A 22,845-nucleotide genomic window follows, 5' to 3' on the forward strand; every position below is an offset into this window, starting at 1 on the left:
AATATATTGCATCAGAATCAATGCCAAACCTTCTGTCCTATAAATATGTTCATGAGATATAACAATTTATATGTTTTTAAGGGAATTAACTGTTTACAGAGTGTTTACATGTGATTAACTGTTCCACACAACAACTCTGAGGTAAAGAAAAAAAAAGAATTGCGTTTATGGTCTTCAATTTTCGATGATAAAATTGAGGCCCTAAAAATTCCTATGGTTAGTAAGAGTAAAGCTCAGATTTATCCCCAAACTCTCTGAATCTTAAGCGTCATAATCCTAACCCCCAAATTCTATGACCTCTTTCAGCTGTGTAGTAATGAGAGAAAATCCTTTATCTTCGAGATGCAATTCCCTATATGTAAAAATATTTCTTTATACTACAAGTAATACGTTCTAGGCTTCTCCAATGTGTGAGTACACATGTGGTCATGTTAGTATTAATAACCCTTGCAATTTTAGTAAAATCTAAATCTTACTGCCTCTGCAAGACCCTGCATGCCCCTCTGTTTTGTATGTTACCCCTTTACCACTTTGTACCCTCAACCACACTAATCTTCTTTCTATTCCTTGAACATAGCAACTTTATTATATCCCCTGGGCTTCTGCATTTGCTGTTCCCTCGAGTGGAATACTTGTCTTCCATAACTTGGCATGTTGATTTCTTCTTGTCGTATATTATCCTAGCTCAGATTGAGGAAGCCTTCCCGGGTCACCATATGTAATGTTCCCTCACTCAGAACCTCATTATCACATACCTTGTTCTGTTTTCTTCATAGCCCCTATTACTGGGCTCCATGAGGGCACAGATTATATGCTGTATTTTTTCACTCTTGTATCTCTGGGAACGAACAGTTCCTGCGCAAAACTGGTGCACACTCAATATTTATTGAGCAAATAAATGAAAACTTTGCATCTATTCTTGCTTCTCCTCACAATCAGGGCCTTTAAACCTCTCTTGAAAAGTTACTTCTTTCCTAGGTATCTCTTGGGGTACCCACGGGTAGCCTCAATTGTACTCATAAAGTAGCCATTGGTTACAGTCACCCTTATGGGCCAGTCCATTCTTCCCTGACGCTTAGGCTTCTTCTGGTGGTTGTCTGCTGTCCTTGCAGCTACTAAAAGGACTCTTGCTACTGCCATTGCTGGGTTTTCAGAGAGTTGCTGGATTTCATGTAAAGACGGGTGGGGGGGGGCGATGGATTAGCATTCTCCAAAACCCTGTACCACACCTCAGTGTTGCTTGGCACCAAAGCTCCCTAAGTTTCCGATGAAAGAAGCTCCTTCTTCACAGCCTGGGCAGGGACCAGATGACAACCCATGTCTCCGTTGTTCCGATGTTTTTCTCTCTCAGAGTCCCTGCAACTAAGACATGAAAACCTAACCCAAACTCCTCACTTGTCTTCTAGCCTCAGATGCAAAGGCTTCTCTACCTACCAACACATGCTCTCAAGTGTGGGTCACCACCAACCTGCCAGTTCCCATAATAGTCAAACTCAGATTACCAGGCTGCGCTAACCAGATTGTACTCTGATTCATATATTTCATGGAAGCCTCACAACATGACCATGAATTTGTTATTAAAATTACCTATCATTTTAATATAACAGGACAATACATTTTCTTGTTTATGGATACTTAACGTGTATAGAAAAAGTATAAAACCGTGCTGAAAAAAAGATAACACCAGATTCAAAGTAGTGATTCTGTCTGAAGATGGAGGAGCAGAAAGGGAAATGGGTTTTAAATCTTTGGGGGCGTTTGTATTTCTTAAAGAAAAAGAGTTCTAGGGAAAATACAACCAAACGTTAACAACATTTAAATCTGGATGGGTAGGTACCTGAGTCTGTCCTATTATTTTTTGAGCGTCTCCAACTATATTCGTAATTCATGAGTCTTCCTACCCATGAACATGATATACCTCTCCATTTATTTAGGCCTTATTTAATTTTTCCCTTTAGTGTTACGCAGTGTTTAGTGTAAACTTCTTATAGGTAATCTTTAGATGTATCCCATGTATTTCACTTTATTTATTTATTTGGTTGTGTGGGGTCTTAGTTGCAACACGTGGCCTCCTTAGTTGCAGCAGGCAGGCTCCTTAGTTGCGGCTCATGGGCTCCTTAGTTGTAGGTCACCGGCTCCTTAGTTATGGCACGCAAACTCTTAGTTGCAGCATGCATGTGGGATCTAGTTCCCAGACCAGGGATCGAACCCAGGCCCCCTGCATTGGGAGCAAGGGGTCTTTTTTTCTTTTGAATTTTCTTTTATTTATTTTTTATACAGCAGGTTCTTATTAGTTATCCATTTTATACATATTAGTGTATACATGTCAGTCCCAATCTCCCAATTCATCACACCACCACCACCCCCCCACCACTTTCCCCCCTTGGTGTCCATGCGTTTGTTCTCTACATGTGTATCTCTATTTCTGCCCTGCAGACTGGTTCGTCTGTACCATTTTTCTAGGTTCCACATATATGCATTAATATACGATGTTTGTTTTTCTCTTTCTGACTTACTTCACTCTTATGACAGTCTCTAGATTCATCCACCTCTCTACAAATGATCCAGTTTCGTTCCTTTTTATGGCTGAGTAATATTCCATTGTATATATGTACCACATCTTCTTTATCCATTCGTCTGTCGATGGGCATTTAGATTGCGTCCATGACCTGGCTATTTGTAAACAGTGCTGCAATGAGCATTGCGGGGAGCACGGGGTCTTAACCATTGTGCCACCAGGGAAGTCCCCCATGTATTTCACTTTCTGATGCTATGGTAAATGATAATTTTTAAATTTCATTTTTTTATTGCTAGTATATGAAAATACAATTGATTTTTGTGTTATCAACTTTGAGTCCCATGACTTTGCTGTAATTTTTACTTCTAGTAGCTTTTCTCGTGTTTCTTTCTTTTTCTTTCTTAATTTTAGCAAATAACTTATGCAAGTTGTCTGTGGATAAAGACAGGAATTTTTGCTTGTTTGTTTTACATTTTGTATCTTTTTCTTTTTTTTGCCTTATAATACTACCCAGGAACTCTTAATATACTATTGAATAGAAGTGGTAAGAGGAGATATTACTTACCCTGTTTTTGATTTCCCCAGAGAGTCTCTCATGCTTCCGTTGGTAAATGGATGTCTCTTCTGATGGTTTAACATCAGAAAAATGACCAGACAGTGAATTTCACTTGGGGTGGAGCTAGAAGAGCTTAGCTAGATAGAAGGCTTGGTAGGCCTGAGAGTAAAAGGCCCAGAATACTTCACCCCACCCCACTTCCAGACAAGTTCCCGCTCTGGGCCATCCTGTCAACAAAAGTAGAGTTGTTCCCTATCGCCTCTTTTATGGAAATAGCTTCAGCCGAGATTTCTCCAGTTGGAACTTTCCCTAACCATGCCCTGAAGGATGGGTCTGTCCTAGTGACAATTCAGATGACTTAAGTTGAAAACTCTTCTGCAACATGAACCTTATAGAACAATCTAGTGGATTTACTTGGAAAATTATCTCTTTCTTGAAGAGATGTAGCCTAAGGAGTCTTATAGGATCACAGAGAAAAGGAACTTGGGGAAAGATGTGGTACTTCCTTTCATTTTATAGGTCTGAGGAAACTGAGGCCTATAGAGAAGGAACTTGCATAGAGTAACATTAACTAATTAGGAGAGCCAGGACCTAAATCACGTTTAGTGTGATGGTTGTTCTTGTAGTACTCCTTTTAGTGTTGATAAGATATTTGACATACTGTAACGTAGGTTGTGTCAGGGCACTTGGCTTTTGGATAAAATAGACATAAGATCTCAAACAGACGTTTGAGTAGGTGGCATGAGCCAGGCATTCTGCTAGGGAGACCTAATTAAGGATTCGGCAGTAGATGAAGGGACCCTGCCCTAGAGGAGCACTCAGTGGAGGAGAAAACCATAAGATTATCCAACGCATTGTGACTGGTGGTGTTAGAGAAGAGACCTGTGAACCGAGTAGGCATTGAGGAAGGAATGGGGAAAAGCCTCTGGGGTCTGGGGTTCTGGCAGTCTCCATTCTAGTATCCTCGTAATCCGTACGTAGGAACCAGGAGAGCATCCTGGCCCATGATTCGTGGGTTACCATGGGCAGGACCTATAGTGCTTCCTGAATCAGGGTGTGAAGCGTTGCCTGATGGGTGGTATCTGTTGATTTTCTCAGGCAGTCCTTTCCTGGAGAGATGCTTGACCTCTGACGTCCTGGCACAGTTCTGCTTTATGACTTCGTAGCAACAGTAGCAGCTGATGATGACCTTTGTGAGGCACAGAGTGGGGGGTTTTACATAAGTGGCCCTTGTGGGTCAAGGAGTGAGAAATAAGAGTTGAAATAAGTTCGTGTCCTTGGAGGATTATGGGCTGTGCTCCATCTTTCTGGAAATGTCCGTTCATCTTCAGGAAGTCTCCTACCTCCTCTCGAGTGAGGGCTCCCAGAGGTACTGTATTAGGGTGGTTCTGATGACCTTTCTTCTGCGGCTCTTGACTCGCTCGGGGTGTTGCAAAAAGTTCAGGGTAGTTAGGTTTCCAAGTCAAAGGACATAAATAGGTAGATTTTCAGATTCACATTCCACCTTTGACACAGCCATACAGATTTCACAGCCCCTGTTAAGGGGCTGTATTTATGTATTATTTGTGGGTGTTATTAAACGTATATGTAAACGTCTATATATGTAAATACATATCATTTATGTATTATTTGTGACTTAGACTTACATATTGACAGCAGACGCTTTCACTTTAGTTTTGTAGCCTCTCTGCTTCCTGCCCGAGAAGATTCCGATTTCTAGTTTTCATTAATCAGAAATCACATCTGCTCTTGTTTCTCCTCCTCCAAATGACATCGCATGCCTGCTTCCTAGAAGAGGGCTGCAGTCTGTAATTTGGGCTAGTCACATTCTGACCTGTGAGCGACTTCACCTGGCAGTCTGTCGGTTGCTGTGGCAGTGGAAAAATCAGTCTGGGGGATCTGTTTGCTGTGTCTTAATGTCACCTGGGGTTTTGCTCTCTTTTCAGGTTGCAGTGCTTTTGTCCACAAAGGCTGTAGAGAAAGTCTGGCCTCCTGTGCAAAGGTCAAAATGAAGGTAAGACATTTCTGGCTAAACCAATAAGATCTTCAGAGATGGGAGATTTGGGGTTGTAGTTTTTGTTTCTTTTCATCATTTGGTACCTACTTTGAGACTAAAAGAACCAAAAATGATTTTTCTCTTCTTAACGCACTCGGGAATTTGTGGCTTTTGGAAGGTAAAATGCTTTCAGAGCTTCTCCATGTTAAATGCACATTTCTCTGTGATTTTAATCTGTGTCGCCATTGAAGTGGTTTTCTTCTTAACTGTGTCTGCAGACCTCCTCCGCCTTTCACACGCCTGGTTTCCTTCTTCAGGACCATGAGGGCAGCAGGTGGAAATCAGGGGCTCTGACACGCTGATGGGCTGGGGAGTGTCAGGGTTAAACGGGCCTGTCTGGCAGCACTTTTCTCCACAGGCTCGTGTGGATCACATGACAGGAACAGGAAGTGTATGATGGTACATGCTCTGAGTATGCAGCTGTGTGATAACAGGCACTGCATATCAGAGCCCTTAAAGAAAGAGTACGGGGCTGGGGGCAGATGGGTGTTTAGGTGGCCTGTGTGGTTTTCAGTGTTGTAGTCACTCATAAATGTCTTTGTTCCTTGTCAGAAGAGTGCTCTCCAGCTCCATCTACACAGATGCTCAGCATGCTGTGTGCTTCCAGTAACCAAACTCATTTATCTAGTGCAGTGGCCTCAAACTGGAGTGTGCATTAGAATCACCTTGGGGGCTTGTTATAAGGTGACAGTGGGCCCCACTCCCAGAGCTTCCAATTTGGCGGGTGGGGAGGGGGCAGGAACTTGCCTTTCTAATAAGTTCCCAGATGATGCTAATGCTGCTAGTCCGAGGACCACACTTTGAGACGCACTGAACTCTAGTGTAAAGGTGACAGACCTCTGTACCCCAGATCTTATTCAGTCCATGGACATAAATTTTGTTTGGCTCATGGAGTAATTTTTTTTTTTATTTAAGTTAGTGTATTTATTGAAAACTCGTATTTCACACCAGTTTGGATTTCCAATTTCTCCTGAAGAAATGGAAGATCTCACAGCCCTGGTATTTCCCCTTACCCAGCATTCCCAATTCCCACCTTGCTCTTTTTCTTTTTTTCCATAGTACTACTTATCACCTTCTTAGGGTCTACTTAACAACTGTATTTATTGTATTACATTTACTTTTAATGATCTGTACCTTCCCCCCACTAGAATGTAAGCACTCAACTTGCCAAGTGATCCATCAATAGCTCCTCAGCACGTAGAACAGTATCTGGCCTGTAGTTCCTTAAATGTTGGAGAGGTGGGTGGTGGGTGATAATCCACTGGGGCTGAGTGACTGCTGCCTCCTCTAGACAAGATATACAAGCCCCAGACTGCCACTCCCCACCTCCTCCAACTCGCCTGTGTCCTTTGTTACCTGCCTGACCCCACAGGCATTTGAGTTTGTGATCTCTGGTAAGACTGCTGTTACTGTGAATGTGCTATAGAGAAGGAGAATGATAGGGATACAGCATATCCCACAGAAAAGAATGTAACCTGAAAGGGGGAGTTCCATTTTAAATGGACCCTTTTTCACTAATGATTTATCTCAGACTAATTGCTTCAGTCTGTAATTTCTCACACAGTGTCTCTGTTCCATGCTACAACAAAAGTCTTAAAATTAGCACTTTACCTAAGAATTATTTAACACCGTATAAATGCGAGTCACTGGAGAAATTGAAGCAAAAAGGGCACAGATGCCACTCTTAAGGAATCAGCATTCTGGTGGGGAAGATGGACAAGCAGACGATGACCATAAGTAAGGAAAAAACTAGGCGGGGGCACATGCAGGATTCTAAGGGGTGCCAGTCACTGCCTCGGGTGAGGAGAAGAAGGAAGCTAACAGATGGCTCTACCAAGGAGGGATTATCTTGAAATAGAAGAATGTCATGCCTGTGAAGGTGAAGAGAGCATTCCAGGCAGAAGAGACGGCATTTGCAGGATCAGAGTGCTTGGCGGGTTCAGAGGGGAGCCAGAGTGGGTGGCTTATCTAGGACTAGGGTGCTGAGGACCATTGGCAGGAATAGAGCAGGGAAGTAGGAGCAGCTGGCTTCCTGCTCTAGGCCTCTTGAAACTTGACAGAAGATAAATTGTAAATGCAGGGTTCACTCAGGCTTTCTTTTCCTTTCAGCAGCCCAAAGGGAGCCTTCAAGCACATGACACATCTTCGCCGCCCACGGTCATTATGAGAAACAAGTGTAAGTAGCTCAGCCCACGTCTCATGATTCCTTTTCGCCTCTCTGGTTCAGGACTTGCCCATACTTCTGTAGTATTTATTTGTTATTCTTAAGCAAGATTTGAATACCTATTTTGAATACTTAGAGAAGGCTGCAGTTTCATTGACCAAAAGCTTACCATTCTACCATCAAACTCTCTGGAAGGTTCTAGAATAGTGTGTGTCTTCGCTTAAAAGGCAGCACCTTAGCCCTGTGTGTCTTGAAATTTCTCTTGCGTGAGTCGACAGTGAAACTTGCTTTTAGCAGCGTTACAGTTGCATCAGATGAGATCTTGCTTATAAACTTCTTGACAAACTGTGGAGTTATGAAAATCTTTTTTTCCCCAAGGACTTCAGTACACAAATTGGGTAAATCACACCTCTCCCATTCACATCAACCTGTCTTCTCCAGTCTGTGCAAAGCTTCACTTTGGTTTTACTTAATATTTTCCCCTTTTCATTCTTCATTCCCTATCTCATTCCTTTCCCCTCCTCAGCACGCACTGCAGTATACTTAATGTAAACCTCTCTAATCTGCCGTATCTTTAGACATATGTGTACCTCTGGAAATATCTCTTATGGTTTTGTGCGTTAAATGTAAATTAGATGATAGGACTTGCTTATCCATTCTGCTGGGTTTTTTTCCACTCAATATGGTTTTGAGATCTATGCGTGTTACTATAGGTAAGCTATTGTCTCAGATCGCTGCATGGTGTTCTTTCATAAATATACACCACATTATAATTATCAGTTCCCCCAAAGCGGTTGTCTGAGTTGTTTCCAACCCCTGTCATAAAGATGCAGTAATGAATATCACCTAAATTTGCTCTATGGGAGCCCATGTGAAACTTAGCCTCAGGCCGTGTTTTTCAAAGGGTAGACCCTGGATCAATTAGAAGTGCCAATTCTTGGGCCCTACCCAGACCTACTACGTCAGAGATTCCAGAGGCAGAGCCCAGTGATCTGTGTTTTAGTAGATGCTCCAGGTGACGGTGATGCACACACTCGAGCTTGAGGACCACTGCTCTGTGCCCGACTGCTCTGAGTGCTTCCAGATGGCCCCGGAATGGCTGTGCCACCAGGAGGGTATGGAGTCCCCTTAGACAGAAGTCCAATTATTGCCCATCTTTGCATGTGGATTCCTAGAAGAAAGGTTGTGCCAGACTGTCACCCACTTTAACCAATGGTCCAAGCCATTCCAACACCTTTTACAAGTCTAATCTTCCTTAAACTTTTGTTCTGTGACATTATCCCTTATTTCAGAAACCTTTTATTTTCTTTCAAATCAGATAAAATAGCATTTTTCCAAAAAATACCTATTATGTCTGACCCCCGCATGTATTCTTATTCCTGTTTTATTCCTGAGGTAACGTAGTGGTAAGAGTACAGATTGTGGATTCAAGTTGGATGGGTCTGAGTCCCAGCATCCCACTTAACAGCCGCATAACCTCGGACGTTTACTAAATCCCCTGTACCTCGTTTTCCTCCTCTGTGAAAAGATGGTAATAGTATCAGCAGGTGGTCATCGGGTTTAAGTGAGATCACACCAGTGAAGTACTTGGTGAGAGGCCTCCTTCAGTGTTTGCTTTCAGCACTACCATCACCATCACAAATAAGGATGCTGAGGCTCAGAGAGTAGTTAGCAACTTCCCTGAGTGGAGTGGATTGGTTTCAACAAGGGAAAGTTGTTGTTTTCACCCCCCATGCTGCCTTTTAGATGCAGGTTGTTCTTGATAAGGTTCAGGGCTCTGCAAGACATGACTTCGTTCTGGTTCTGCTTCTCCAGCCGTTTCACTGATCCCTTATATACGCCCCTCTACGTACTTCCTCTTTTGCTTGTTTTCTCCCTTTCACATTAATAGAGTGTTTCTGCCTTCCTTCATGTAGTTCTCCTCATCAAAATGTCCTCTTTTCCTGTTGACTTACCCACATCCTACTGTTCTTCAAGAACCGGTGTTTCTTCCTCCATCAGATTTTATCTGCTCAGCAGCTTCCCTTCTGAGACACTGAGGATGTGCTCCAGGCTCTTGAACACTTGAGCATGTTCTCTTCCCTGCCAGTTGCCCTTCTTCCCTGTTGGTGTGGGACCCACATCTCCTAGTTTCCTGTGTGCTTTCTGCAGGAAGGGTCTGGTCGTGTTATAGGGTAGCATGTTTCTGGTGTTTATTATATCACCTTCTTCTAAATAGAATTTGAATTGGAAATTAATGGTTTTATTAATTTTATTAAGTCAGAAACATCCTGTAATACTGTGAAGCCATAACAGCTGCCCCAGTCTTATTTCCTTCAGCTCCTGATGCTCCTGGGGATGGACAGGTAATGCAGCAGTTTAGTTAGCTACCAAGGAAAACTAATTTGCTACCCAGATGGCAGTGTGACTACTTTAGCATGAAATTGGAGCTCCAGTTTCCTCTTTGGTCAAGTTCAAGAGAAATATGCAGTATGAGGACAAATTAGCTATGTGACCTCAAACACGTGTTGCATTGTCCTCATCTGTAAACTAAAGGAATTGGTCAAAACCTGTGTTCTCAGACATTGTACAGAAGAATCGCTTGGGGAGCTGGTAAACGTGTAGGCTCCCAGGTCCCACCCGCACAGAACAAGGAGTGCTGGGAATTTGCATATCTAACCAGCCCCTGACACGTTTCTTGGTAGGTCCTCCCAAAGAACACCAGCCTGAGTTATCTCTGAGGCTCCTTTTATCCTTAAAATTCTCTCAGTCTCCTTTTCTCTTACTTTGAATTAGTTTACATTTTTAAATATATGATTCTTTATCCTCACTGCCATCACAGCCCACAGGTAAACCGCTTTTCTTAGTTTTATATTTATCTTCCTTAAGTTTCTTTATCAAAATAAAGCAAATACCAATTTGGATTATTAATTATGTTTTTAAAACATAAAAGGTGGTCTGTTGTGCACTTTATTCTGCACCTTGATTTTTTTTTTTTTTTTTTTTTTTTTTTTTTGCGGTACACGGGCCTCTCCCTGTTGCGGCCTCTTCCGTTGCGGAGCACAGGCTCTGGACGCACAGGCTCAGCGTCCATGGCTCACGGGCCCAGCCGCTTCGCGGCATGTGGGATCTTCCCTGACCGGGGCATGAACCCACGTCCCCTGCATCGGCAGGCGGACTCTCAACCACTGCGCCACCAGGGAAGCCCTGCACCTTGATTTTTTTTCCCCCTTAATATGTTATCTGCAGATCTGTGTCAGTTCATGGAGAGTGTCCTCATTTTTTTTTAAAGCTTCTTAGGATTCACATGTAGGCTGTACCATGATTTATTAACTGATCTTCTTTTGATTCTCATTTTGCTTTTACCAAACTTTGCATTGAATAACTTTGGACATATGTCATTTCAAATATAAACAAGTAAATCTTGTAGAATAAACATATCCTAAATGGAATTTCTGGATCAAAGATAGGCATCTACAGTTTCAACAGCTCTTGCCAAGTTGTCTTCCATAGAGTTTTTGTACCTATTTACACTCCCAGGGTAAATCTCTTTTAAAGCAGTTTGCTTCTATTTGGCATTCATCAGGTGAGTCAGTGCTGGTGGGCATGTGTCGGTGATACTTCATTTGGTGTCCTTTCGTTCTGTACAGCCTCCCAGCCCAAGGAGCGCCCTCGGTCCGCAGTCCTCCTGGCCGATGAAACCACTGCCGCCCCCATGTTTGCTAACAGACGGTCCCAGCAGAGTGTGTCGCTCTCCAGAAGTGTCTCCATTCAGAACATTGCTGGGTGAGTGGGGATGTAAAGCTAACACAGTTGACATCTAGGTGACAGAGCATAATAATTTATACCATTTGACAAAAAGATTGTTTTAGAAAGAAATGTATAACGTGATGGGTTAGTGCTACAGCTGAGTGGGGTGAGGATTACACTTTGATGCACCATCATGATCGCCATTTTGTAGCAAGGATCCCCTTTAAACACCATTTTTAGGCCAGTTGTCCTCTGCTTTTATACATGATCAGCCCTGCTTTTATTTTATTTTATTTTTTTATTTTTTTTTTGTGGTACACGGGCCTCTCACTGTTGTGGCCTCTCCCATTGCGGAGCACAGGCTCTGGACGCGCAGGCTCAGCGGCCATGGCTCACGGGCCCAGCGGCTCTGCGGCATGTGGGATCTTCCCGGACCGGGACACGAACCCGTGTCCCCTGCATCGGCAGGCAGACTCTCAACCACTGCGCCACCAGGGAAGCCCCAGCCCTGCTTTTAAAGAACCTGCCTTCTAAAAGGATGATTTTCAGATCAAAATAAGAAGTGGGAATAGGAAAAAAGATTTAATTCTGAATGTTTGGTTTCAATCACTTGTATTTTCATATGTCACACTTTTCTGTTGGTCAGATGAACCTGGGGGGAGGGGGTAACTGTGTTTTGTTTTGCTTTTTTTTTTTTTTTTTTAAACTTGCCTCTTGACTCTTAAGTCATGGGAGTGAATAATGGGCCGGGTACTACAGTAGGTTCCCCATCCCTCATCTGCACTGAGTTCCTTTTATGGTCCCTCCAGAAGTTGCTGTGGCCCCTGATTGTTCAGGCCTTGGCTGTCTGTGATTAGCACTGGGCCAATTATGATGTTGCTGGCTGTTTGGGGTAAGATGCCTGCCTTCCCATCCAGTAAAGAAGTCATCTCAAATGTAGGACTCAAAACATCTCTTGCAGCTCTCTTAACCTAGGCTGGAGGAAAATTCCCAGCTGAAGGATGCAAATCTCCTTTTGTCTGTGTTTCCTAACCTCTGTGCTGGCTAATGTTTCCTCCTCATTAAAAACAAAGTTTCAGGGATTTTTATATCGTTTTGTCTTTCTGTTGTAATTAACCAAAGGCTTTCTTTTCCAAGTTTTGATGTTACCCAAATGAGTTTATATTATGACTTTTAAAAGTTGGCCTTTAAATAAAATTTAGTTTTAAATGACTCTGGCTTACTTTTGTGTTGTACCACAAACATCTACTGGGTGCCTAATGTGCTAGCTGGTGAGTTGGGCTCAAGAAAAGTTGGAAGAATATGGTTTAATATAAGGGCTTGGTCTATAGTTATTTAGGGAACACAGGGGAAAAGTCTAGTGGTTAGACATGAGTTTCAAACAGAAAAATTTCTTATATCATGTGTATGCAGTTTTAAGGAAGAGCATTCTCCTAGCTACCTATCGTTAAAAAAAATCCAAGGCTCAAAAAGTTCATGCTTGCAGTGATGTTAAATGCCTGCAACCTTCCTTAATAGTTTGTGTTGCGTATTGCTGGGTACCTGACCTAAGTAATTTGTCTTCCATCGTTGTAGTACTTGCAGCCAGCTGTCACTTTATAGTTTTTCAGATCTTCACTTAAGACCGGAAACTATGGCTTCTCAGAATGTATCTGACGGTATGTGTTTCCTTTTGCCCCCAGAGTTGGCAATGATGAGAACGTATCAAACACCTGGAAATTCCTGTCTCATTCAACAGACTCACGAAATAAAATCAGCAAGGTCAATAAGTCAACAGAGTCCCTTACTGATGAGGGTAAGCAGAAATCACGGCATGTATTGTGTGTCTGCAGAGACTTTGTGCCATCTCCTAGAATGCAAGCACTAACGCATCTCCTGCCTCTTCCTTACTCCTGTGAAACTTCTCTGAACTGTCTGTAAAGCATCACATGCTTTATAATGAGTTGGTAAACCCACTTACCCTGTTGTTAGATGTTTGTCCACTGAAGGATGTCATTGATTTTAATGTGGTCAGATTCTGGTACAAACGCTTCTCCTTCCCCTAGACTTTGGTACACGTTCAGTTCTAGCTCTCTTGGCACAGCTGTAAGCCTACTCTCTTAAACAGGTCAAGTCACCAGGACCCTGATCATGTCTTAATCACCTTTGATTTATGTGACGGTTATCACCCTTAACCGAAGTCTTGAATATAGAGTATGTCACTCTGGAACAGAAAATGATCTTTTCTAATAGAATATATATTCTATGAACATCCCTGTATTAGTGTAGAGTGTTTATGTCTCATGAAATTATCACCATGAGGAATGTCCAGCAGAGGGTTTTTTTTAGAGGTCACAGATGCAGGATTCTGATATTGATTTTTTTTGTATTTTGAGGAGTAGGCACAGACATGAATGAAGGGCAGCTAATGGGAGACTTTGAGATTGAGTCCAAACAGCTGGAAGCAGAGTCCTGGAGTCAGATAGTGGACAGCCAGTTTCTGAAACAGCAAAAGAAAGATGTGGTCATACGGCAAGAAGTGATTTATGGTGAGACTCTTCATGTGCTCTGCTAATATTTGATGTGCATTGTCTGGCATTGTTTATTAGGGGATTTATTGGGCTATGCCAAGTCAATTTTCAAGTATGTAGCATCTCAAAGATTTTCTTTTGAAAACTTTGAGGTATAGAGACATCTTATTCCTATCCTTTCCTCTCTGTAAAATTATATTCTTTAATTTTATTGGACATTTTATTTAATATGAGTGCTTATTTATGTGATAATCCTAAAAAGAGATCTCTTGTGACAGTACAGTTTAATTCCTCAGCTACAGTAGAAACTATACTAAACACAAGTCATTTCTGGGAAATAGGAACGTAGTAAATTATGAAAGGTCTTGAATCCCAATGAAGACCACATTGGAAACCACCACTTAAGAGTGATGGAATCCAGTACACCTGTCAGAAAATAGTGTGAGGTCCCGTGAAAAACCGAGGAATAGGATGAAAACACCTTAGGGAAAAGACAGCTGTTGACTCAGTTTTAAAGTTTAAATTGGGCCGTAAATAGCCTTAAGACAAAATTGGGCTGTTAGTAGCAGCAGACACACTTTGCAGGAGAATCCTCCAGGAGAGCATTCCTGACCACTGAGCCTTGTCCCTCCCCCAGAGCTGATGCAGACGGAGTTCCACCACCTCCGCATACTCAAGATCATGAGCGACGTGTACAGCCGTGGCATGAGGGCCGACCTGCTCTTTGAGCAGCAGATGGTGGAGAAGCTCTTCCCCTGTTTGGATGAGCTGATCAGTATCCACAGCCAGTTCTTTCAGAGGATCCTGGAGCGGAGGAAGGACTCTCTGGTGGATGAAAGTGAAAAGGACTTTCTCATCAAGAGGATTGGGGATGTGCTTGTGCACCAGGTGAGCAGCGGGTGGGCGCCTGGTGCCTCTCACACGCACCGGGGGCCCTGTAGCCGTGCGTTCACATCCTGGCTGGACTGCTCACGATCTCTGTGAGCTTAGGCAAGTGACTGCATCTCTCCGACCCTCAGTTTCTTCTTCTGTAATTGAGTCCAGTAGATTTTCTCTTTCAATGCTATTTTAAAATTTAAGAGGTAATGTATATATAAAGTACCCAGCATACATGGTAGATACGCAGTAAAAGCCAGTTTTTCTTCCTCAGAGTCTGTACCAACATCAGAGATACTATAGTTTAAGAGATCAAAAAATAGTTTTTGGAAGTCTCAACTTCAACTTGTGCCTCAAATCAAAAGGCTCATTTATCTAAAAACCTCTTGAGACTAAAAACTTGACTAAGAAGCTAAGAAACTGTAAAATAATTCATAAAATATTTCTTGCTAATATTTTCATCAGGGTATGGTATGGTTTCAATCCTACGTCAAAAGCAATTTAGCTAAAAGTTGTTTTGATACTTTCAGATGTATATGTCATAGGCAGTTTCTAAATGTTTCTTTTTTAAAACATTCTTTTTGAAAGATGAATAATGCTAGTATAACCTTTATAGGCAGAGGGGATCGCATCACATCTGACTAGCTCTTTCTCACCGGCAAGTCTCTGCCTCCTTGTGGAAGCAGAGGCTTACTTGCTGGAACATTTGCCTGAGAATTGGAAATATTGTCCTTTCGTTGTATTCTTGAGTCTGTACCCCTTGCCCTATTAATTCACTGGTGCCTTCATTCATTCATTTTTCATGTATTCACTGGGGATTTACTCAATACCATGTGGAACCACAAAGGTAAGTATAGTGTAGACCTCTGCTTCATGGAACTCATGTTCTAGGAGTGAAGGATAGGCATGTCGTGAAGTAAATGCAGATGCAGTGTAGTGAATGCGTTCACGCTGGTGGTCAGGGCCTCAAAGTGGGCACGGTCAGCTCTGCAAGTGAGGACCCTTCCTCCCCGAACATCCCCCTCCTGTCCTTTTCCATGTTTCTCCCTCTGCCCCTCCTCTCCACCCTCAGACCTGCACTGGTACTTCCTCTGACCTTGTAGCTCCTTGTATTTGTGCATGTTCTCTAGTAAGATGTTAGCCCCATGGTGTCCATTTGTTGGTTCTGAGCGCCAGTGCCAGAGTCACCCTTTTAGGGCACTTGCTTTGTGATGGGAGCCGATCACTTAAAAATCTCTCTGCCTCAGCTCTTCTGTTGGTAAAGGGGGAAAGGAAAGGCTACGCTGAACATTTTTTCAAGTTTTGGGGTAAGGATCAAGTTGTGTTGCCTCCAGAGATTGTTAGTCCAGCGGGAATTGATGCTTAGCATGTGTCTTGTGGACTACATACAGAAACTCAGCGGTTACCCCACAGTGAACGTAGCTTCAGATGAATGGTTGAGATTGCACACGCTTGGGAATGAGGTAAGTGCCATGCAGAATTGTTAGGCCTGCTGGCCTGAGGTAAGTAGGATAAACAGATCCCTAGGTAATGACGGCCGTTTCTGATGTCTTTCTGACTTATCAGGATGACTTCTTTGAGACTGCTACCTCATGAAAGACTTCTAGTGAGTCTCTCTGTTTTATTACTGTGTTATGACAAATGGGAGTTAAAACACACCTTGCATTTCTTATGTGCACAGTACATAGATATTTCTGTGTTTATTATTTTTTAAATATATGTAACAACTTTATTGAAGTGTAATTCATATGCCATGTGATCCCATTTAAAGTGCACAGTTTAGTGATTTTCAGTATATCTGTGACTCTTGTGCAGCCGTCGCCACGGTCCGTTGTAGAGCATTTTTATCATCGTCACCCCCACCAGCTTCCCCAGCCCTAGGCAACCACTGATCTACTTTCTCTGTGGGGTTGCCTATTCTGCACATTTTATATAAATGGAATAAAGCAATATGTTGTCCTTTGTGATTGGCTTTTTTCATTCATATGTTATCCATTTATCCTCTGATGAACACTTGGGTTATTTCCACTCTGGGGCTGTTGTGAATAATGCTGCTGTGAACATTGATATACAGGTTTTTGTGTGGACATATGTTTTTATGTCCAGGAGTGGAATTGCTGAGTCATATGGTAACTCCATATTTAACTTTTTGAGGAACTGCTAAACTGTTTTCCAAAGCTCCTGTACCATTTTAATCTTTCAATCTTTGGAGGGAGCTCTCTTGGGTTTCACAAGTAGACTGGAAACTTTGGACAAAATGGTAATAGGAGTTTAGCACCCTGAGTTATGGCATAACCTCTGTTCTCTTTCCTCTGCAGTTTTCAGGAGAGAACGCAGAACGCTTAAAGAAGACATACGGCAAGTTTTGTGGGCAGCACAACCAGTCTGTAAACTACTTCAAAGACCTCTATGCCAAGGATAAGCGTTTTCAGGCCTTTGTGAAGGTATCGATGTGAAACGGTGGGGATTTCCCTGTTGTCCAGAGCCTTGTGTCACTGTCAGTTTTGGCTCGAGCCTTCTCCCTTGGGTAGATCCTGACACTTGGTTTACTTCCTTGCAGAAGAAGATGAGCAGTTCAGTCGTACGGAGGCTTGGAATCCCAGAGTGTATATTGCTTGTAACCCAACGGATCACCAAATACCCGGTTTTGTTCCAAAGAATATTGCAGTGTACCAAAGGTGCGTCTGTCTCTGGACTCAGTCTTGTTTGCCAGTGGACTGTTCCGGTCTGTCCAACAGCACTGGAGACCCCGTAGAAGACCTCTTTTACGTCGAGAAGGTCTAAAAGAGAGCCTGTGTTTTATCTTAAAGACGGTTTTCTTGAGTGAAAACATAAGGTGTTATATCAGCAGACTTAGGGTGAATGAGAGCAAGAAGGGACGGAACCACTTAGTGATCCCAGTGAGAGTTCAGTGACCTAAGCAACTTGTCACTTGTCCCTAGACTGGGAGGTGATTCCACCTACAAGTGCTACAATCACCGCTGTTTCTCGTTTAACCACTACTTAGTAGTTTCTCTCTCAGCTAATGCTGCTCCTGGACAGTTACATTAAGGATTAGGTAAAACAAAGACGTAAATAAAAAACTGGTTGCTCCTCTCCCTCCCTAAAAATGTTGGGTTCCTTCCACTTTAGAACGTGGCACATAATTGCATGTCATCTGTATCTTTGAAACATCTAACTTGATTTAAACTCTGACAGCGAGGGGTAGGCACGTGCCCTTCGACGTGTTGGCTTCGCTCTGCCAGCATGCCCACAGAGGGAAGACAGTGATGTGGAGCAAGAAGGCAGGGTCCTGGGGCTCCCCTGGTGGCGCAGTGGTTGGGAGTCCGCCTGCCAATACAGGGGACGCAGGTTCGTGCCCCGGTCCTGGAAGATCCCACATGCCGCGGAGCGGCTGGGCCCGTGAGCCATGGCCGCTGAGCCTGCGCGTCCGGAGCCTGTGCTCCCCAACGGGAGAGGCCACAACAGGGAGAGGCCCGCGTACCGCAAAAAAAAAAAGAAAAGAAAAAAGAAAAAAAAAGAAGGCAGCGTGCCCCTCCTTCTGCCCAGTAGAGACAGTTATTCTTTCTTTCTCAGACAGTGAAGTGGAACAGGAAGATCTAGCTCAGTCCCTGGGCCTGGTGAAGGATGTGATTGGAGCTGTGGACAGCCAAGTGGCGAGTTATGAAAAGAAGGTCCGTCTCAATGAAATTTATACAAAGACAGATAGCAAGTCGATCATGAGAATGAAGAGTGGTCAGATGTTTGCCAAGGAGGATCTGAAGCGGAAGAAGCTCGTGCGGGATGGGAGCGTGTTTCTGAAGAGCACAACAGGGAGGCGGAAAGGTGAGGCTCACTCTCGTCAGAGTCTAAGCGTGTGCCAGAGGGCAGCGGGCAGAATCCAGATGTCACCAGGTTGTTCCCAGGGACCCATGTCCAGACGTCACACAGGAGCAGCAGGCATTTAGTTGATCTTAATCTTGTATCAGAAAAGACGGGTTTGAGATGGCTTACAAAACCATATAGAATACAGTAAGAGAACGAGGAAATGATGCAGTCAGGGGAAATGAAAAAAATAATTTTTTTTAAAGAACAAAGCAAAGGGTAAGATTCATACAAAAAAGCAAGGTGTTAAGGAAGACGTGTTTTCCCTATGAAAGAGGGGCAGCACATTTGGGGTCAGGGTCTCTGGCAAAACAATTGCTAGGAGGGAAATACCATCAGTTGCACAATTCATAGATTCTCTGAGATTAAAAATACATCACTCGTTCCTAAGAGGTGGCAGAGGAATTTTCAGCTCCCGAGACCTTAGAGAAACGAAAGTTTAACTCACAGCAACTAGATTTATTATTAAACTTTGTTTTTCATCTTTTATCTTTGTCTAAGCAAAAGAGGTCATAAAAGATACTCACTTTCTGTTGGATTTTAGTTTTTACCTTTTAAATGATCAGCCCCATCAAGTGAAAGAAGTTAGGAGGTTTGTTCATTCTTCTGTACATCTGGTTTGTTTGTTTGTTTGTTTTTAATAATTGTTTTCATCAAACCTGTATCCTCTGGGCCTGTATGGTAACTCTAACCTCAGCAGTAGCCTTGAGTATACCCAGCCCACCTCCCTGGCCTCGGTGAGCTGAGCACACAAAGCAGCCGAGTGCTGTCAGCCCCGCTGACATAAAACTCAGGTGAGTGAAAATGTGTGCTGCTCTCATCGCCGAGGTATAAGTAATGCTATAGGTAGCTGCTCTGGGAGAATTCCCAGGACTCCTTAGCTAGGGTCTCACCATGCTCAGACCACATAGTAAAGAAATCCCAGGCATTCAGCTGCTCTCAAAGGTGAAAGTCGCAGGACACCCTGCATTAGAAGTTGGGCTGAGAATGAAGAGACTTGTAAAGAGGTTCTTGCTCTGCAGTATGATGGTTGCCAGAATAGAGAGGCGTGAACTGAGGACAAGAGGAGGGAGCCAGGCAGAAGGGAGGAGGAAGCGTGGAAGCGTGGAGCTGAAGGGTCTGGCCCATCGGGAAGGGTGGGCAGTCGGGGTCTCTGGCAGCAGAGTGAGGCAGGAAATACGGCTGAAGAATCGGCCGGGGGCCAGGTTGGGGTGGGTGCGTGCTCCAGGCTAGGGGGCTGACAGGGATGCTGGTGATGGGAGTGAGCGAAGAATGGGCTCAGAATGGAGGGTTTGAGCAGGAAAGGGGTGAGTGAGTTAGAGTGTGTGTAGTTCAGCTGCTAGGGGCAGGGTAGAGGACAGCAGGGGTGCGGAGGTACCAGGGACTGAGACGAGGGCAGTCGTTGTCGCAGGGGTCTGGGAAGGGCTCCTCCGGGCAGGGTCATCTCAGAGAGAAGAAATGCCCCTTCCTGCCACCAGCCAGCTGTGCCTCTCACTGCTCCATGATGAACTTGAACTGTGCGATCCCTGCAGCTCCTTCCTTCCAGCCCTGATGCTCTGTGATGTCCTGAGACCACAGTTGAGGGCTCTGGCCTCACTGCCACTGTGAGGCCGTGTCGGAGGTAGCCTGATGGTAGAGAAGTACCTGCCCTCTCTTGTAAGGATGGATTTCCTAGAGTTGCTGCCAGTGCTGTATTTTCTTTACACGGCAGTTTATTTATTCATTCCCGAAATAAAAACTAATAGATGCCAGCTGTTGGAATAATGTTGCAGTCAAAGCAATGGCAGAACGATAGGTTTTCTGGCCTAAAATGTCTCCAGTGGAAATAAGAATTTGGTGTTTAGTCATTTTCACCCCCAAGTGAAAATGACTTGTGCCAAGAACAGCCAGTCCTGTGTCGGGTAACCCTTGAAAGGGGTAGGATTGTTTTTCTCTGATCTACTGACGCCGTGATCACGTCAACTTCAGGATTCAATAAAGTTGAAACTTATGTTTTAGAGCTCTTTTTTTTTTTTTTGGCAGACACCTGAACTACTTAAAAGTAAAGTTTAAGAAAAAATAACCTGTCAAAACCAGTGATAGTGCATGGAAAATTACTGTGGTCTAGGCTGAAAAACTAGACCACCCTAGGAATCAGACATCCTTGCTTCTGTTTTTCCTCATAGGTTTGCAATGAATTACACAGAGAGGGCACCCCAGTTTTGGCAGTAGTGGTAGAAAAGGCCAAGAGGGTCCTGCCCACCCAGGAGGTGGCTGCATAAGTCAGCCCGTTGTTTTCCCAGAGATTTGTAGGCTCCCTTTTCCAGAGTGAAGGTAGTACAGAGGGACCTGTTAGGTGTCAGTAGACGGCTCACCTCCAGGGAGGTCCCACTTTGTCCTTAAGGGAATAATGGGAAATGTCACTTCATACTCCTAGAGGATTAGAACAAGAGTTTGTGGCATTCTTTTGATTCCTGGATCCAACTAGAGATGTTAATTTGGCTTTTGTTTTGTCTTAATTGAGAAGAAGAGAAGGCTGTTTCCACGGTGCAGAGGGGTTGAGGTTGACTGTGCTGTGTTGGAGCTGGGAGCGGAGCCACTGTACTCCATGTACCTGTGACGGCAGCGGGTGTTGTCTAGCCATCCGTGTCCTCTAGGATGTGTGGATGAAGCCTGCCTTTCATTAGACTGAGATATTCTTGTACATCACCTTCTGGCAGCCTTCCTGTCTGCTGTCCCGCGCCTTTTTCCCATTACTGTGATCAGAAGTTGAGAAATACTATGACCTGAGTATTATGACCTGTAGAATGTGTTGCTATTTCGCATCTGTTAAAGTCCTGCTTTCCAGCTTTAAAGAATTTATTCTTAAAAATCTTGCCTTGTGGGTTATATCTTTCCAGCACCGAGTGCTTAAGCCTCCCCAAGACAAGGCTTTGGTGACAAGTCCCATCTTAAAATGCCTCTAAAAATCTAATGACCATATCTGGACCCTGCAGAAATGTCAAGCCCTTGCCTTGGGGGAGTGTAATAATGTGCTGTGCGGGTGTGTTGCTGAGTTTTCCTCTAATGAAGTGCGCTGAAGATGCTTCAGCGTTCAGTGGTCATTGTTCTCTCTTCCCTTTCCCCCTCTACAGAGGTTCAAGCGGTCCTGCTTACTGACGTTTTAGTTTTCCTTCAAGAAAAATACCAGAAATACGTCTTTGCGTCATTGGTAAGCTGAATTGTTTGTCTCTGCTGTTTGTAATTAATAGTATTCAAACTCGTGATGGAGGGGGTGAGCGTTAACACTGTATTACTGCTCTCCCACCTTCTTAAAATTGGCTCAGGACAGATGCCTCCGAGTCATTTCTTATATACCCTTGCAATTTTCTGCCCACCTCCCTCCCCACCAATTATTTTTCTGTTCCCTCATAATCCTTTTGAGAGCCTTTGGCATTTGATCTAAAAAGAAATCTGTCACTGGAGTATGTCTCACACATTACGTATTACAAATCTTGCCAATTTATAACATTGCCAACCAGATTCTGTGACGAACCGGAAAGGACTCATCGTGCAGAAAACAGGACTCGAACCTTGATAACCTTAAATTTTCGTTTCCTTTTTGGAAATCTTTTTCTGTTGCATAAAATGTGAGTGAGCCGTATGCTTTTAAAAGGCATCTAGTCTTACCTTAGACGGAGGTTGTGTTAAGAGCTAGAATGTTGTATCCATGTCTTAACGTCTGCACTCTCCCCCATTTTCCAGGACCAGAAGTCAACGGTGATCTCCCTAAAGAAGCTGATTGTAAGAGAGGTAGCACACGAGGAGAAAGGTTTGTTCCTAATCAATATGGGGATGAAAGATCCAGAGATGGTGGAAGTCCACGCCAGCTCCAAAGAGGAGCGGAACAGCTGGATTCAGATCATCCAGGACACGATCAGCACCCTGTGAGTCACACACCCTGGCCCACCCCCGCCTCCTGGTACTTCTGTGGTTTCATAGTGGTTGGGCCACCATCAGACTAATCGACATCTTCAGAATGTGCTGTTTTGTTGTGGTTGTATTAGGAACAGAGATGAAGATGAAGGAATTCCCAGTGAGAATGAGGAAGAAAAGAAGATGTTGGACACCAAAGCTCGGGAGTTAAAAGGTAAAGCTGGTGGAAGCGGTCTGAGGCCCTGTCTGGGGGCGTCTGCAGTCCCATGGAGTCCCCGCTGCTCCTCCATCCCAGAGCCGTCCCGGCAGGCATATCAACCGAGGAGGGGAATAGCTCCTAACAAAAGAGAGACCAAATCTGAGCTGGCACAGGTCCTGGTGAACAATGGCTGTAGGAATGTGTCTGATACTAGATCGAGGGGATGTTGGGCCTCTCGTCTCGGTATCAGTGTCCTTGGACCCTGGTGACAGTCTTTGTACTTTGTCACAGAAGAATCTGCCAGAATTCATGGTCACATCTAAGATTAAAACAAGGAGAGAAAGGTACTTGCGGGAAAGAATTTTCCAGTTGATCCATTTGTCAGTTACCCCCGCCACTGTGCCCTGCGTTACAAATCCGTCATGAGGTGGTTTGGGGAGAAGTGTGCCTATGGGTTACATTTGACTACTCTCTGTCAA

The 22,845-nt window shown here is 43.8% G+C and overlaps 1 protein-coding gene across 1 annotated transcript in view; it reads left to right on the top strand.

Annotated features, from left to right (window-relative positions):
- Positions 1-4,387: 4,387 nt before the first annotated feature.
- The window catches only part of LOC307049552 (A-kinase anchor protein 13-like), a gene marked incomplete at both ends in the record, with an annotated part of 43,680 nt that continues 25,222 nt past the window's right edge, over positions 4,388-22,845 (top strand). The window contains 13 exons of the mRNA XM_079699111.1: positions 4,388-4,427; positions 5,021-5,088; positions 7,240-7,306; positions 10,924-11,059; positions 12,706-12,818; positions 13,405-13,551; positions 14,171-14,421; positions 16,728-16,853; positions 16,970-17,087; positions 17,986-18,234; positions 21,387-21,463; positions 21,997-22,178; positions 22,299-22,381. Of these exons, the coding sequence (XP_079555237.1) occupies positions 4,388-4,427; positions 5,021-5,088; positions 7,240-7,306; positions 10,924-11,059; positions 12,706-12,818; positions 13,405-13,551; positions 14,171-14,421; positions 16,728-16,853; positions 16,970-17,087; positions 17,986-18,234; positions 21,387-21,463; positions 21,997-22,178; positions 22,299-22,381 (1,657 nt within the window). The remainder of the gene's footprint in view (positions 4,428-5,020; positions 5,089-7,239; positions 7,307-10,923; positions 11,060-12,705; positions 12,819-13,404; positions 13,552-14,170; positions 14,422-16,727; positions 16,854-16,969; positions 17,088-17,985; positions 18,235-21,386; positions 21,464-21,996; positions 22,179-22,298; positions 22,382-22,845) is intronic.

Source organism: Hyperoodon ampullatus (genome assembly GCF_949752795.1).
Source record: "Hyperoodon ampullatus genome assembly, chromosome: 3".
NCBI lineage: Eukaryota > Metazoa > Chordata > Mammalia > Artiodactyla > Ziphiidae > Hyperoodon > Hyperoodon ampullatus.